Here is an 18120-nt window from a genome sequence, read left to right as displayed (position 1 = left end):
TTTTACATTAAGAGTTGTTATTGAAAGGTGTTGATTTATTCCTAGCATTTTATTGGTTGTTTGGTTGTCTTCGGTGTCTTTTGTTCCTTGCTTTCTGATTTACTGTTTGTTTTCTGTGTTTGTTGGTTCCTTAGGTTGTAGGTAGCAATTTTGTTTGTTTGTTTTCTCTTCATGAATGCCATTTTTATTATACTAGTGGGTTTTGATTTTTCTTGGGTTTTTATGGCAGTGATAGTTATTTTTCAGGAACCAAACCAAGTACTCCCTTGAGGATTTCTTGTAAGGCTGGTCATGTGATAGTGAACTCCTGCAGTTTTTGTTTGTCTGAGAAATATACTATTTGCCCTTCATTTCGGAAAGATAGCATTGCAGGGTAGAATATTCTTCGCTGGCAATCTCTGTCTTGTAGTATTTTGAATATATCATCCCATTACTTTCTGGCTTTTAGGGTTTGTGATGAAAAGTCTTATGTTAGTCTGATTGGGGCTCCCTTATAGGTGATTTGATGCTTCTCTCTTGTAGCTTTTGAAATTCTGTCTTTGTCTCCGAGTTTTGCCAATTTGACTATAACATGTCTTGCAGAAGGCCTTTTTGGGTTGAATACATTCGGAGATCATTGAGCGTCCTTGATCCTGTGATTTTTCCTATACCTGGGAAGTTTTCTGCCACTATTTTGTTGAATATGTTTTCAATGCAATCTCCGTTTTCTTCCCCTTCTGGAATACCCATGACTCGGATATTTGAGCGCTTAAGGTTATCTGATATCTCTCTCAGATTTTCTTGAATGTCTTTGATTCTTTTTTCTTTTCCTTTGTCTGCTTGTGTTATTTCAAACAGCCCATCTTCAAGTTCAGAGGTTCTCTCTTCCACTTCCACAAGCCTGCTGGTTAAACTCTCCATTGTGTTTTTTATTTCGCTGAATAACTTCTTCAGTTTGTCAAGTTCTGCTACATTTTTTTTCAGGACATTGATTTCCTTGTATGTTTCCTCTTTCAGGTCCTGTATACTTTTCCTTGTTTCATCATGATGTCTAGCTGAGTTTTCTTGTATCTCATTCAGTTTCCTTAGAATTATCACTTGAAATTCCTTGTCAGTCATTTCAAGGGCTTCTTGTTCTATAGGATCTAGACTTTGAGATTTATTAACTTTTGGTGGTGTACTTTCTTGATATTTTGTATTTCTGGTGTCTTTTTCTGATGTTTATTCATTGTGGCCAGGGGTTTCACAGTCCACCGGTTTGAGACTGTTGACTAACTAAGATGTTGCTGTGGTTGCCAATTTGGTATGGCTACCTCCGTGGCTGCTCAGTTGGCCTCTAGTGCCTTGTGTGTGTGGTTGCCTCGGGTCTTGGGCCTCTCCGGGGAGCCACCTCTCTGGTCAGCTTGGACTCTGCTGGGCTGCTGGGTGATGGGGCGGTACCGCAGGGTGTGTGGTCTCTGCTGAGCTTCCACTTGCCGTGCCGGACTTCTCCCTGTTCCATGCGCTCTGGCCCAGGCTGCTGGATCATGCAGTGGCGGCCCCACAGGGTGTGTGTTTTCTGCCAAGTCTCCGCCTCCCTAGCCAGATGTCTCCCCGCTCACAAAGACTGTTTCTGAGACTGGGAAGTCCAAAGTCCATGCAGTAGTACACAGGGTAAGTTGGCACGCCCTGGTCCCTTCAAGGCTCAACTCCAGCCCTGTGTTCTGTGCCGCTCTCAACTTGGAGCAGCTGGGGGTGAATCCAGGGGTCTTGCCCACCTGCAGCCAGTGCGCACACAGTCACAACCCTTTCTGGCCCCTCTCCCTGCAGGATGAATTTTGCCCACATGTACCAAGTGTATAAGTCAAGGCGGGGAATCGACCCAGCCTCTTTAGAGGGCAACTTAGTGGCATCCATAACCTTTGACCCAGTAATTTCACTTCCAGAAATATATTCTACAGATTCCCTCACTCATAAGGGCAAAGATATATGCACAGGGATGTTTACTACTGAGGCATCATAAACACATAAAATGTACACATCATGCAGCAGTACAGAAACAATAAATATTGTCATGAAAAAGCAATGAGCTGGAAAGTATGTATATTATGCTCCCGTTTATATATATATATATATATATATATAAAGTGGGTATGGGATACATACATGCTTTTGTGTGCACACACACGAGTGCTTATACAGCATAGAAGATTTTTGGAAGAATCAACTATATGAGAGTACTTCAAAAAGTTCATTAAAAGATTTGTATTATCTTTTAATTCCATTTTTCCACCAACTTTTTGAAGTACACCCTCCTGTGTACTGGCTACAAAAATCCATACATGTGTTAAAATTCATAGAACTGTGTATTCCAAAAGAACATTTTGCTACTAGATAATTTAAAAAATAAAATAAACTCCCAAATACATACTGTGTATGTATAGAGTAGAAGTTTCCATTTAATCATAGCCGTGCTTTTAGTATACATTGATTGAGATAACAGCTTCTATAAAACTTTGAAGCAAACCTGTCTCTAATACTAATTGAATGCTTATGGAACTAATACTTATTGGCTAACACTTATAGGCTAATACCTATTGAACACTTATGTGCCAAGCACTGTCCTAAGCACACAAACTCACTTAATCCCTTACAACCAGTGGCGAGGTACGTGCTGTTGGTATCTGTACTTTATAGGTAAGGAAGCTGAGGCCCAGAGATCCTAAGTAACTTGCTCTGGGTCTCTCACAGCTGGCTCCAGAGCTCTTTACCAGCACCCTAACTGCCTTCCATAGGAGCATCTGGAAACATTTGGGAAATGGTAGTCCATCACTGACATGAGAAGGTTTGCACGTGCACATGTGCGCACGCACACACACACACATTTGCCTACTCAGAGAGCATGGGGGCTTCTGGGTCTACTGTTCACGAAGTACTGGTTTAAAAAAGTTTCTGTAGAAGTTTGGAGGTGAAGATGCGCTGGCATTGGTATCAAAGGGGGAGTTACCTGGACAAGGTGGGACTCCAACAAGGACTTGAAGAATGGGGAATTTAGATAGGACGAAGAAGGGCGTGAATAAGGGAGGTCAATATGACTGAGGATCTAAAGGCAGGAATGAGTGTGGGTGGCCCTAGGACGTCATCAAATGACATGTCTAACATTAGTGGAGATTCATGTTGGGGCATGGGTCAAAGGTAGCATGTAATAGAGGATCTGGAAGACCAAGGCTACGGGGAGGACCGAGAGTATGTGAGGAGGCTCCAGCCACCCCATCTGCCCAGTGGCCTGTCGCTGAAGCGGTCATGAGCCAGACAGAGGCTCTGCAGAAGCAGAGGGCGGCACTGGGGAAGGTCGCAAACCTCCCCACACCCACCCTGCACCTGCCCGCGCGGGTGTACCCAGCACCCAGGACCGTACACGTCTTGACCCGTCTCTCCTGTTCCAGCTGTCACCTGCCCCGCCAACAGCCATTATGAGAGCTGCGTGAGCGTCTGCCAGCCCCGCTGTGCTGCCATCCGCCTGAAGAGTGACTGCAACCACTACTGTGTGGAGGGCTGCCAGTGTGACACCGGCTACGTCCTCGACGGCAGGAGCTGCATCCTGCCGCACAGCTGTGGCTGTTACTCTGACGGCAAGTACTACGAGGTAGGTGGCAGCAGGTCACAGAGGACCGGGCTTCCCACCTCATTAGGAAGAGTGTGGCCTTTAGTGGCAGGGAGGTGGGACGGGGTCACAGAGGTTCAGTGCGGGTTCGGATGAGGCTCACTGAGTATCAGAGGTGGTGAAGCATCTGGGCCTCGCCCCTCCCTCCCACGATGGCAGAGTCCCCTGCACTCTGTCCCCTGTACTCACTGACATGTGCGTATCAATCCACCACCCCACCGTTTCTCTGCAACCGAGGCCCTTCTGACTTCCTCTCCTGTAAATCTTAGTCGAAAGCTTCTGATGTGACAATTGTTTGGAAATATGGTGGCCGTGAATCTGACATTGGTAGCTGTCTCAGCTAAGGATATTTTTAACTGGAAAATATGGAGCTTGAGGCTGAGAGGGGCGGCCTTTCCCCTCTGGCTGTTGAAGCTCCACGATAGTAGCTAAGGCTCCCATCTCCGCAGGTGCCATTCGCCACTCTCATATTGTTCCCAGAGAGTTGTTCAGTCTGGACTGCTTACTGCTGTCCCCAACATACCACCTGTGCTTCTCTCTCCCTGGGGGCTTAAACATAGAACTAATGAAGATACTCTTTCTGAATGTTTCCCAGCAAAACATATTAGCTCACTAAATCATTTTACTTTTTGGACTTTGTAATCAGTCTTTTTTATGTGCTGTAACACTAAGCTAGAAAAGATCTTGCCTAGAGCAGGTATTTTAGTTCATAGTTCTGCCTCAGGCCCATTCTTTGTTTCAATGACATCAGAACCTTAGATTGGTAAATAGACAGTTAACTGCAAATATCAAAGTATCTGCTATTTGCAAATCCCTGTGCTGGTGGTATTGTGGGGGACGGGAAAGCATGTTCCCTGCCTTAAGGAACTTAAAAATCTATTCAGGAGAGAGAAAAAGTGCACTTTAAATAACAAGAGAAAAATTACAAAATAACATATCAGCAAGTGAAAAATAATATCCCACAGAACTAATCGATTTTAAACGAAGAAGAATAGTAGCATTTAAAAGAAATCTAATTGAAATGTTTGCATTGGAAATCAACTTGGGAAAAAATAAATAATGTCTCCTTTTAGTAAAGATGCATTGACTTGTTCAAAAACAACTAAGTTGCCTTTACTTTGGGAATAAATAAAAGAAAAGGAAATTGGAAGTTAACTTCAATTTCATTTTCAGTGCAAAATTTATTTAAATGCTATCTTAGAAAGATGGGAAGGAACTAGAGTAAAATACATAGAACTAATCAAAGTCCAGGAAAACATATAACCAGGCTCAAAATTTAAAAACCTCTAAACTTTGCTCCCCAGCCTGGAGACTTACCAAGATATATCCATTTATCAATGCTGTCATGCACCCCTCAATGGGCATTCTGAGTATCAATGTGGCATAATGGAAAGGGACCTGGGTTTGATCCTAGCTGTACCACTGCTGGAGGTGTGACACTGAGCAAACTGTCATTTCCCTGAGCTTCTATTTCCCTGTGAATGAAACGTGGCTAATAATATCAACTTGGTAGAGTTGTTGTATAAATAATCTATGCTAGGTGCCTGCCTGGCCTAGTTCTTGGCACCTAGTTGTTCAATAATTGGTAGCTGCCATTGTTAGTATTGTTGTTATTCTCTTGAGAAACATTTTGTAAATAAAAAATCTAGACATGTTAATGAAATGATGCATATAAAAGCCCTTGGAACTCTCAGGAAAGACACGGTACAGCTCTTGGCAGCTATTAGCACTACAAACATAGTTTATAGTACTGATGAATCTGTTATCTGATGAATTGGTTTTTCTTCAGAAAGTCAGTGGGTTTTGACAACAGCTTATATCTGGGAAGTAGCAAACTCACAGAACAAATAATCCATGCCTACTTGTCATAATTCAAACAAGCTTGGGGGCTTGTTTATACAACAGATTTCTTTAGAAATAAAGAGAGAACACATCTAGCCATTAGCATGTAGGGTAATCACCCAGCTGTCTGTCATTTATAGTTAAGGTAAAGAAAGCAGCATTGGACCAGCCACTTTACTGTGATGCTAGTTTCATGATCAAGTTCTCCTGTGGATTATTTATCCTTGATCATATCCACATACTTCAGGTTATTTCTCTCTTTCCACCAATGTAATGTCTGACTTCTTATCAGAGAGAGGCCAGCCCATCCACTCAATTATTCTGTAATTCTGATAAGAGAAATGAAGTCAATTTGTGAGTCTGATGGCACCCAGAATAAGTTATAAGTCTGGAAGGAGGGAAGACTTGGTTCCAGGAACTACTTCATTTTGAGGATGAAAGAAGCAGCAATGGCATCTTAAAGTGCACTGGATTAAGGAAACTTTTCCTGGAAGATCTCACCTTCTATCTATTTATCTTTGAATCTGAGTCACATCTGTACTTGATATCCAGGGTTTTGATAAGTCTGTAGTTAAAGCAGAAAACAGTGGGAAGCATAGGGCTTTTTTGTGCCATTAAAACACCTTTTCTGGATAGCACTGTTTTGGTAAGTTGATAATGCATTAAGTGCCCACATCTCTATGACATAGTCTACTTGTCAGGAACACATCCCACTTGGACAATCATGACCAATTTCCAACAGTTCCTGGATAGAGTAAATGCAAGGTCAAGAATTCAAACTCCACCAAGTAGAGTTTTTTCTATAGATTGTTGTCTGTTCAGGGAAGAGTAGAAAACAGCAGTTGCCTCCAATTGAGGATATGCTATGTTGTAGGTATCTTATATAATTCCTTCACCGTCTGAAAGAGGATGAGTGGTGCTTCTTCTGCAGTGATAACAGCAGCTACTTTTTATTGAGTGCCTACTCAATGCCAGGAAATGGGCTTTACAGGTCTTATTTAATTTAATCTCCACGATTGCCCTGCAAGACGTTATTGTTATCTCCAACTTAGCGATGAGTGAACTGACACTCTGGGAAGTTAATAACGTTGCTCAAGGTGGCACATGTAAGGTGACTGTGGCTGGGAGAGAAACCCAGGTTGTCTGACCCCCAAACTTCCCTTTCATGGAACCTAGCTGTTCTTTAAATCTCTCGTATTCAGGACACATAGTAACGTTGCTCAAGGTGGCACATGTAAGGTGACTGTGGCTGGGAGAGAAACCCAGGTTGTCTGACCCCAAACTTCCCTTTCATGGAACCTAGCTGTTCTTTAAATCTCTCGTATTCAGGACACATAGAAATGGAATTACTTGCAACAGAAGTAAATTCGTTATTTATTTGTTGTTTTGGTCCTTCTTTGTGGAGGAGATGAATGTTGGGCACTTCTATTGACCAAAGTAAATCAAAAGTAGACTAGAAACGGGGAAAGTTTGGAAGGGTGCATATGGTGAAATGTTGAATGGTTAATCATAAGAGTTGTTTTGTGTGTGTGGGGGGGGGGTTGTTTTGTTTGTTTTGTTTTGTTTTTTACTATCTAAGATTTAAAGGGCTGGTTTATCATTCTTGACTGAATTTAAATTTCATTTTTGAAGTGGAGCCTGTACTTGTTAGAAGTGTGATTCCTTGGTAAAAATTTTCTACCAAATATTTTCCTCTTCACTTAGTACTTGCACATTCAGGCTGGCTGTGATTAGTCCTGCAATCCAGCCGTAAAGATTCCAGAGTTCTTAATTGAAACCAATAAAGTCTAAATTGCATGTTTGGCCTTTGAACTGCATGAAACTGATGTAACATTGGAATAGGAGCAGCCTCCCTACTGTTCCCTGTCGCAAATTCCAGCCCCATTGAAGACAGGCTAGCCCCGCCTGGTAAAGGGTCTAGAGGGGACTGGGCTTCGGAGTCCCTAGCTCTGATCACGGCCTGAATTTAACGCCGACGGTCGCTCTCTTCCAGCCCAAGCAGCTGTTCTGGAACAGCGACTGCACGCGGCGCTGCCGCTGTTTCCGGCGCAACCTGATCCAGTGCGACCCGCGCCAGTGCAAGTCCGGGGAGGAGTGTGCGCTGCGCCACGGCGTGCGCGGCTGCTTCAGCACCAGGACCTCCCACTGCCTGGCGGCCGGCGGCGGCGTCTTCCGCACCTTCGACGGCGCCTTCCTCCGCTTCCCGGCCAACTGCGCCTTCGTGCTGTCCACCATCTTTGAGTGTTATTGTGTGTATCTGCTTTCCACCACTGGCTCAGATAATCAGGCATGGAGTGTATCTTTATTTGAAGAGTCATCAAATAGCTACTATCCAACATTAGGCAAAAGACTGGCAATATTTTACAAGCTTAAAAAGAAGAGTCTGGATTTTAACACTGGTTTTTAACTTCAATGAAAGCTGCTACCGTTTTTTGACATTCTCATTCCTTTTGCAAATTGGCCCACATAGACACAACCGCATTGGTCCAGAATACAGAGCAAAAAAAGTGAAACTGACCACCGGAGAGAGCAAATTGACATTGTTCCTGAATAAAATACCCCAAGCCAGACAAAATGATAAAGACTCATTTTTTAAAAAGGTGCATTTTTTTTTTGAGAAACAAAAGTTACTAATAACCTGGGGGAGGAAAACCAATTTATTTTAAGTACAGGAAAAGTATATTATATTCTGTCCCAAGAGCTAAGAAAAGAAAATGTTATAAAGTGGGAAAATGGTGAATGCAGAAAATACTGTGCCTATAGGACCTATGGGGGTGGGGGGTTCTAGTTTGAACATTATAAACAAGAAAACAATAAACATTGCAGTGATCCCCAATTCATTTTAACTATGTTGGATTCTTCTTGGCATAGCACTGGGATTTCATTTTCAATAATTGGTTTATGCCAGGAAAGTTTTAAAGGAAAATCTAGCCATTCATTGAGGGTTATATTTTTCTATTAGAACAATGTAACTTGAGCTCCATATTTTGCTTCCTTTGGGGGAACTGTGGACAGTAAGATGAGTGAGTGCCCTTAAACTCTAGGAAAGGGGCTGGCAAACTACAGCTTGCAGACAAATCTGCTTGCTGCCTGTTTTTGTAAATTTGGAACACATCCACACGCGTTCAGTTATGTATTGTCTATGGCTGCCAACGTGTCACAGGGCAGAGTTGAGTAGTTGTCATAGAGAGATCCTAGAGCCTGCAGTACGTTCACTGAAAAAGTTTGCCAGCCCCTGCTCTAAGGGTAATTACTTCCTTTTCCCTCCCTCCAACAGGTGAATGGCACACAAGTAAATGTTCCATTTATAACTGGTTTGGCAACCAAAATCTACAGCAAAGAGGGGTTTCTGGTGATAGACACCAGCCCTGACATCCAGATATACTACAATGGTTTCAATGTCATTAAAATCAGCATCAGTGAGAGGCTGCAGAACAAGGTGTGTGGACTCTGTGGCAACTTCAATGGGGACCTGACAGATGATTATGTGACCTTGCGGGGGAAGCCAGTGGTGAGCAGCGTGGTGCTGGCCCAGAGCTGGAAAACCAATGGCATGCAGAGGAGGTGAGCTGTCCAAAGAGTTCAAGCCACTATGCTCAGTGGCCCAAGTCCGCCCACATCCATGGGAGTGTTAATGAGGAATGCACTTTCCTTAGCATGGCCCTTCCTCTCCTACAGAGCTGAGCCAAAGGTCTTTGGAGGTTTGATGATACAAATAGGCACATCAGTGACAGCAGTGATTTCTTGATCTGCAGAGGAAGGAATTGGGCTTAGGTGATAAGACACTAAGTTTTCGTGTCATCCAGTCCTCAGCTAAGCAGAAGAGTTGCCAGGATTAGAACTATGAAGCCTTGACCAGCTGCCCACCTGGGACCCAGGTGCCCCTGCTGGGGGTGGGATTAAGAGATGACTCAGAAGATGGGCTGTCCTTTGCTCCCTCATTCTGGATCTGATTGTGTGTCCTGGACTCTTACCAGAAGGCTTATGGTCATGCAGGTAGAAGTTGGTAGGAATCAAGAAAGTCTTTTTAAAGACAGAAGTCATGAAGGTTATTATCAAGCTCACCTTTGGCCAACTGAGGTAGAATGAGTTAAATAAGTTATTCCAAGGATTTTAAATTTAGAACCCCTCTGGGCTGTTGAATTATATTGATACCTTTCTGGATCTATAAATATGCTTCTCTTTACTGGTATCTCTTTGCTTGTGCAATGTCTTGATCCCCTGTGCTTTATTTGCCAAATATCAGGTAAATACCCAGTTGTGGAAATGATGCTTGAACCCTCTTTGACACTGCCCCAAACGTAAACTGAATAATGTGTCATATCCTATGAATTATGGAACCCCGAGCTGTGAAGAACCTTGGACAATATCTAGTCCAGTCTCTTCCCTTCCTAGGTGAGACAGAGGCTACAACAGTGAGTGATTAACACGACGAGGCACTGTAAGTGACAAAGCCAGGACTAGATTCCAGTATTCCTAATTTGATACTTTCTCTAGAATGCCACTTTTTGACCCACAGGTGGAAAAAAAAAACTTTGGATATTTAAGCCATTCTGGAATTTCCAAAGATGAGCAAGTTTCAGCCCCTCCTGAGGGTTTATGATTCTGTTTGAACATTTTTGCTTTCCTTCCTTCCTTCCTTCCTTTTTTCCTTCCCTCCTTTTTTAAATAAACTATCATCAGCTGGATACCAATTTTCTTGTGAAAGTTTTTCTTTTGATCTCTGATAGCTAAACTGGAACTTGTTTAGAAGGCTGCTGGAAAAAAAAAACCTTTAATTCTACCAGCTATCATCATTACTATTATTGTTATTGGTTATTATATCAGTTATATCAATCAATTATATCAAAGTGTTAATGGTTATTATATCAATATCTGCCTTTTGTGTGGCACTTTGGCTACCAATCCATTATTTTATTTTACCCTCACTGAATCCCAGTGATATGAACAACTGGAATTACCATTTCACTTTCTTAGATGGATGAATAGAGACCAGTGGTACCTGATTTCCTGAAGGTCACATAGCTAGTTAATGTTGGGATTGGCATACTGCACTAACTTCAGGGGTAGCCAAGCAGGGACAGATGTGGTCTTACCTTCACTTGCTCTCAGATGGCTGTTTGTGCTTCACCTAGTCTGACCAGACCTCTTGCCCCCAGCTGCAACGAGCTGCAGTTCTCGCAGTATGCAGCCATGTGTGACAACGTGCACATCCAGATGATGCAGGGCGACGGCTACTGCCTGAAGCTCACGGACATGAAGGGCTTCTTCCAGCCCTGCTATGGGCTTCTCGACCCCCTTCCCTTCTATGAGTCCTGCTACCTGGACGGCTGTTACAACCACAAGAAGTTCCAGCTATGTGGTTCCCTGGCCGCCTACGGGGAGGCCTGCCGCTCCTTTGGGATCCTTAGCACCGAGTGGATCGAGAAGGAGAATTGCTGTAAGCGCATTATTTTATTTCTGTGCATTCTTTTTCAAGTGCAAGGAGCAGCTTTGCCGGTAGCATTGCTTTTTGTGGGATGACTGGCCCTCTCCACTTTTACTCACAGATCTGCTCCCAGGGTTGGAGAGCAGAGTTGTGAGCTGCAGCAGAGGTTCAGCAGGGGGGCACCTAATCCACTTGTGGTTCCATCCGGTTATGGAATTTAGAAGACAAACTTGGGTAGATGAGGTTGTCTGGGTTGGAGGAGCACCAGCTTAGTGACTTATGAGGTAGAGGGACATAGTACAGGACTCCTGATTGATCTTAATTTTCTTTTTCAAATTATTTTTCCATATACTTTTTCAAAAAATTGAAACATAATTGATTGTACATATCTGTGGGGTACAGCATTGAATACCAATACCTGTGTGCAATATGTGATGCTCAAATCAGGATAATTAGTGTATTCAGCATTATACAGTGTAAACATTTCTTATGGCCCTTTACCAGTTTCTTGCTATTCCCCCTTCCCACCTCTGGTGGCCTCAGTTCTGTCCAACAATCACAATAATTTGTTGAACTTTCAAAAGGAGAGAACAGAACTGATCTTAGTTTTCAAACCCAGCTCTACCTTGGCTTCTTTAACATGAGTCAAAGCTCCTACCAGAAAGGAAGATAATGCGGCACATGGCAGGTCGAGTTGCAATTGAACTGGCTCTTTCTGCCTGGGTTGAAAGGAAGCTGTGGCTGGATTTATAAAGGAATTATATATATAAAATTAGCTGGTAAAATGAAGATTTGTAGGTTCTTGTAAGAAAAAATTTTTGGATGTGTATTTCTGTTATTCAATTTGTTAATTTTCTTACTATGTTAAACAGATGGAGCAAATATAAATGTATATAAGCACATAAATATGTCATATACATATGTAAGGGGACTTCAGAAAGTTTATGGAAAAGTGCATATTGTCTTCTAATTCCATTTTTACACAAACTTTTTGAAGTACTCTTGTATGTATGTCCATATAAATAAATGGTCACTCCCATTAATGCAGTACGATACAGTGACAGAACGTTTTGTGTTTGTACCCAGACACGCAGCACCAACCCAGTGCAAACACAGGTACCACTGTGAAAAAGACCCTTTCCAAGACTAGACATACACATTGGTAAATCTGTAGGCTATACCTGATCAAGGTAGGAATACACTAAATTCAAGACCTAAAAACAATGTAGTAAATTAAAACATGTATTCAGTGATTTCAGAAACTATTAACAAGCAAATTACTAGTCTCTGCTGGAAATTAATAGAAATGTTGTTTGATAACTTTAATATTTTACTCTGCTGTTTTAATAAGCAATACTTTAAGTAATTTTAAAATTAACTTTTTGAATTTTAAAACTGTCTGGATTTAAAATATATATATATCGGTTTGGTTTTTTTAAATCTCAAAGCTTCCCTCTAAGGGCATGTCTCATTTTCCAATTGGCAGATGGATGACCACATTTGTAAATAAATTCTTCTCTTCCTGTGGGGTAATTTTCTCATTTTCTTTCTGTTATTCTCTCTGGTCATTCTCATACTGCATGAATCAAGCATAACATTCACCGAGTGGCTGCTCTGTGTTTAGCACTGTGTTAGGCACTGAACACACCAGGAGAGTGAAGGGTCTTTGTAAAAGGAAGTCTTTTAAAAGTAAATGTATTTAAATGATGCTGATAGCTTTCTTTCGGTTGTCTTTCCAGATATTAAGACAGGTTGAACCTAAACCATGTATGTACTCCCACTTAGTACAATTAGTTACTTACCAAAGGAGCGTGTAGCTGAGTCAGGAGAGGTGTGTGGAGCCGGGTGATGGCTTGGGTTTTTGGTTTGTTTCAAAACTTTTTTCTATGTGTTTGTGTGTGTGTGTGCGTGTGCTTACGTGGTGAAAACACTTAAAACCTACTCTTTTAGTAATTTTCAAGTATATGATACATTGTTATTAACTATAGTCACCATGATGCACAATACGTGTGCTTACGTGGTGAAAACACTTAAAACCTACTGTTTTAGTAATTTTCAAGTATATGATACATTGTTATTAACTATAGTCACCATGATGCACAATCACAGATCTCCCAAATTTATTCATCCTGTCCAGTTGAAACAGATCTCTTGAATTTATTCCTTCTGTCTAACTGAAATGTTTTATCCTCTTAAAACTCTTTTTTAAAAAAGATTCTTGAAGCTATTTTGGATCATTCTGGGATTGAACAGTTGTTTCCTTAGCACTAACCATCATATACTGTGATAACAGGATTATTCTATCTTGATATATAGAGAGATTCTTTAAATAAGGAAATGAGTCTCTCAAAGAAAATGCTCTCAATTAGTGGTTCTTATAGTGAGGTGTTGAATATCTTGTAGGTGGTCTCATCTGTTACAGAAATATTGTTCATAATAACATGATGATGATACTTCACATACATTCATATTTTACTTACAGTTTTACCCTTTTGGCAAAACAGTACCATTTATCTAAGCCAATGCTGGTGAGTGGTATGTAGAGTTTTGGTTTGTCTTTTTTTTTTTATAAAATCAAGTAGAATTTTATGGGGAAGGTTGACCATGAGTCAAAAAGGACTATGAAGTCCTGGAATGGGGAACCTCTCTGGGATTTCACTGGCCCTAAAATTTTCATGATTGACAAATATTTATTGAGCACCAATTATGAGGTGGCTGGGTGCTTGGAATATATTGATGAATGATTTGGACCTTACTCTTTATATAAAGATGTAAATGCAAGTTACTGTAATATGGTGAGGTGGGTACAGTAATCGTGGTGTATCTTGGCAGTTAGGAGTGTCTGTGGATTCTGTCTTCACCACTTACTTTCACTTGTGACCTTGGGCAAGTTTCGGCTGTGAAATAAGTTATCATACTTAGCTTACAGAGTATTTGTGAGGGTCAAAGGAGATAATTCAGCTAAAGCATGAAGCACAGTCTGGGCCCGTAGCAAGCACCCAATTACTAGCGATTGCCATTCTTTGACATTGCCCTGTCTGTTAATGTGCGGCTGCCATCTGACCATTTCCAATTTGATTAAAGTGGCAAACCTGGAAGGTAACCAAATGCTCCCATGCATAGGTGTGAAAATCAAGTTGTGTGTGTTTCTGTGTTTTCCTTTTTAGCAGGAGTGGTTGAAGATCCCTGTGTGGGGGCAGATTGTCCCAACCGAACCTGTGAGCTGGAAAACGGAGGGGAGCTGTGTGGTTGCATCGAGCCGCCCCCTTACGGAAACAGTGAGTGACCAATGCCACCTCCCCTCGCAGGAAGGCCCAGTGGGAGAGGCCTGGCAGTGGCACAGGACCTTGATACGTCCCACTCCCTAGGTTAGAAACACAAATAGCAAAGCTTTCAGGAGCATTTAAGCAGAACACGAAAGCAATCCAACTGCTTCAAAGTCAGCTAATGTTCATTTCCTTGTAGCTACATCCTTTTCTTCAATAAATTATAACACACAAATTTGTACATGAATGCAATCAGCCAGTTCCTTCCAAGGCCACGTTCAGCATCAGAGAGATCCAAATTGATCTTTTAGACTCACAAGGAAGTAAGGTGGTTTGACGCCAGTACTAAAGATTAGGATGAGAGTGCCTGGTGCCTTAAAACTCATTTTAAAAAGCTGGCCCAAAGCTTTCTGCTCCTAAAATGTTTGAAACAAGCAGGAAATATCTAGGTCTCCAGGTCTTGTTTCTAACTGTAGCTCCCTTAAGGAAGAAATGGCCTTGTCCCCGCCTGGAAGAAATGTCAGCTTGAAGGGAGCTGCTTTGCCTTCCAGCCCGGTGCCCTTTTCCGAGCCAAGCAACTCAGAGGCATGTGCTAAATTTAACATCATTTGAGAATTAAAGCCTAATTGACTAAAAGGCTCCTTAGGAGAGGACAACATGTGCTATTCAAGGGCTTCACCTAAGCAGATAAAATGCTTCTCTCTGTTTCTATAGTGCTTATTAGCCGGTGTTTATATACTCAGAGAAGGTGTCAATTGATGACATCACCATGTCAGAAAGCAAGTCCCTAGTGCTCACCTGGGAATCCTAGGGGTTCTGCTGAGCTGGATTCAGCAGGGGGCTTTGGGTGTGGCCTGGCAGTGCCGCTGTCCCTTGGCGGCATGCTCATTAGTCAGGCCACCATGTGCCAGATTCGGAATGTTGCTTATGGAAAAGTAGCTGCCACCGGTGTGGAGGGGAAGGCCTGGGTTTGTAAAGGGAAGCAAAGGACACTTTATTAGCATTTTTGTCTTTTAGAAAACGCTCCACCAACGCCCAAGTTGTTGCTTTGAATAAATTCATAGACTCATTTGGTCTGAGCAAAGCTTGAGTAGAACTGCTGCAGCCTTTAAGGGGAGATTGTTTGCCTCTCTAAAGGAGCATGGTAGTGGGACGCCTCCCCTCCCCTCTGTGGTGACAGACTCCCACTGATTTACCTTTTGTAAAAACTGTTCCTACAGACTCATATGACATTATTGATGCAGAGGTGACTTGCAAGGCATCCCAGATGGAAGTGTCCATATCTAAGTGCAAACTCTTCCAGCTCGGCTTTGAGAGAGAGGGCGTGAGGGTCAATGACAGACAGTGCACTGGCATCGAGGGGGAAGACTTTATCTCCTTTCAGATCAACAACACCAAGGGGAACTGTGGAAACATTGTGCAGGTGAGAAAACGGGGTGGGAATGAGCACCTGGCGGAGGTCATGGCAGCTCCTGCTGTTTGCATATTTATTGTCCTTAAAGCCAACTTCTACTAAGAAATATGCTCCTTGGAGAACAGCAAAAGGCATGAAATGAAAGAGAGTAAGGGCAATCATCATTTGGTACTAAGTGATTGAACTGAAAGAGCCCTGTAAGTAACATGTTTCTTTTTTTGGTTTGTGATGACTGCAGTTGTGCTTTTTCTTGTATATTGACAAAATTGTTGTTACCTCGCTTATGCTTCTGTTATCCTTCCAGGAAAACACAGCTGGGCTCAGCTATTTTAAGGGTGAAGCATGTCCTCCCAAATGTCATTTAATAGTTGGCTGCAGAAATAGAGAGGTCCCATCTTTTAGTGTCTGATAAGTATATAGGATATATATAAGTAGAAAGTGCATAAGGTAGCAAAGCATCTTGCTTCTCTTCTTATTCCTTCCTGCTGTGTGTCTTTTATTCATGGCTCTGTTCATTAACACTTTTATCAGAGGGTGAAAGGAGTAAGGAGGTGAAACTTGCACTTGTTCACTTTGATACTTGCAGGCACGTCTGGTAAAAGATTTGGTGGAGGACAGATTTTGAGTAAAGGATTGAAAAAGAAGGCTTATATTGCCTGGCGATGGCAATACTTCATGCTATCCTTGGCTTGGGTTCCCACAGATGACTGGGGGCTGGTTGTAGTTACAATTCAGTGGTAGTTGAAAACACCCTCTGTGGGCATTAAAGGTTACCAGACTGAAGGGTGCTGTTGACATCTATTGTAGTAATTTTCCCCCAGTAAATGCTGAGGCTAGCTCCATGCTGATTTATACTGGCCTCTGGGTTATGCATGGAATGAAACCATATCACCACTTTGACGGATGTGGATTTGAAATGTGAGCCACATACTCCCAAATTTAATGATTTCTGACCTCCCCTCACTCTGCAGTCCAATGGCACTCATATCATGTATAAAAACACAATCTGGATTGAAAGTGCCAACAACACTGGCAACATCATCACCAGGGACCGCACAATCAATGTGGAATTTTCATGTGCTTATGAGCTGGATATCAAGATCTCCTTGGATTCTGTTATAAAGCCTATGCTAAGGTAAAGTGTCTCATGGGCTGTGCATATTGTTTTGTCTTTTCCTTGACGGTTAAGGTGAACACCATCAAGATTGCTAGCATTTGTCTTTGAAGCACTAGGGAAAATGCAATTCATACTTCCTGAACCTAAATGCTTTGGACCAGAACTGTTCAATAGAACTTTCTATGAGGATGGAAATGTTCTGTATCTGTACTGTCCAATATGGTAGCTACACATGGCCTTTGAGCACTTGAAATGCAGCTGGGATTGGGGTGGGGGATCTGAGAAATTGAAATTTAATTTAATTTCATTTAAATTTAAATCCCTCCCTGTGGTTCGCAGATATTATATTGAACCCCGCAGCCGCAGACTTCACTGCTACACACTTTGCCTTCCCTCTGCATTTTCAGCTTAAAAAATGGTAGGTAATTGAATAATTGTTTTGGATTCCCTGCATCATGATTGTTTCCCTTTTAGTGTCATTAACCTGACAGTTCCAACCCAAGAAGGCAGTTTCACCACCAAGATGGCGCTCTACAAAAATGCCTCCTACAAACATCCATACCGCCAGGGTGAAGTAGTGTTGACAACTCGAGATGTGCTGTACGTAGGGGTCTTTGTGGTTGGAGCAGACTCCACACATTTGATCCTAACACTCAACAAATGCTATGCCACCCCCACCCGCGACAGCAACGATAAGCTCCGGTACTTCATCATTGAAGGAGGGTGAGTGGCCCTTAATAGATGACAGTCTCAGAGCCTTTAGTATTATATTGTCTACGTCATTTTTTAGGGAAAGGAAGGGGGACTGTTTGTTGACTACCTGGGGCCAGCATTTTGCACCTATCAATTCGACTAATTCTTGTAAAAACTTGAGGTAGATATTATAAGCTCATTTTACAGATGAAATCATGTAACTTGCTTAAAGTTACACAGCAATTTAGTGGAAGATCCCCCAAGTCCATGTGTCATTAACTATGAGATGCTTTATTCTCAGTGTGATCAAAGAGGGCATTCTGTCCTGCCTACTTTGAACTTCAATTTGAGAAGAATGTGGAATTCTGCAAATGAAAGAATGTAATGAGAATAACTAAAGGTTAATGAATGGGACATCTATCAAAATGAAAAGAAATTATAGTAACAGCCGATAAACTCAACAAGTTTATTTTACTCACCACTGTATGCCCACCACCTAGTATATTTCCTGAAACATAGCGAACAAAAAATTATTGGATGAATGAATGAGAATAAAAGACTATAGACTAAATAACAATAAGAATAATATTCTCTACTTTTTAAAAACACTTACTGGTTATGTCAGGCAGTTTACACGTTATAATAGATTTTACAATAATTCTTTTTTAATAGCTTTGTTGTATACATAACTTGAATACAATAAAATTTACTTGCTTTAAGTATAAAATTCGATGATAT

General features: G+C 41.8%; 1 protein-coding gene across 1 annotated transcript in view; it reads left to right on the top strand.

Moving 5' to 3' along the window:
- The window catches only part of TECTA (tectorin alpha), a 70874-nt gene that overhangs the window by 46101 nt on the left and 6653 nt on the right, over positions 1-18120 (top strand). The window contains exons 12-19 of the mRNA XM_008578339.1: positions 3405-3604; positions 7458-7751; positions 8742-9028; positions 10609-10904; positions 14060-14170; positions 15379-15581; positions 16544-16707; positions 17164-17412. Coding sequence (XP_008576561.1) covers positions 3405-3604; positions 7458-7751; positions 8742-9028; positions 10609-10904; positions 14060-14170; positions 15379-15581; positions 16544-16707; positions 17164-17412 — 1804 coding nt within the window. The remainder of the gene's footprint in view (positions 1-3404; positions 3605-7457; positions 7752-8741; positions 9029-10608; positions 10905-14059; positions 14171-15378; positions 15582-16543; positions 16708-17163; positions 17413-18120) is intronic.

This window comes from Galeopterus variegatus, unplaced genomic scaffold (assembly GCF_000696425.1).
Source record: "Galeopterus variegatus unplaced genomic scaffold, G_variegatus-3.0.2 Scaffold1665, whole genome shotgun sequence".
In the NCBI taxonomy this organism is placed as follows: Eukaryota; Metazoa; Chordata; class Mammalia; order Dermoptera; family Cynocephalidae; genus Galeopterus; species Galeopterus variegatus.
This window is presented reverse-complemented; position numbering and strand designations above follow the sequence as displayed.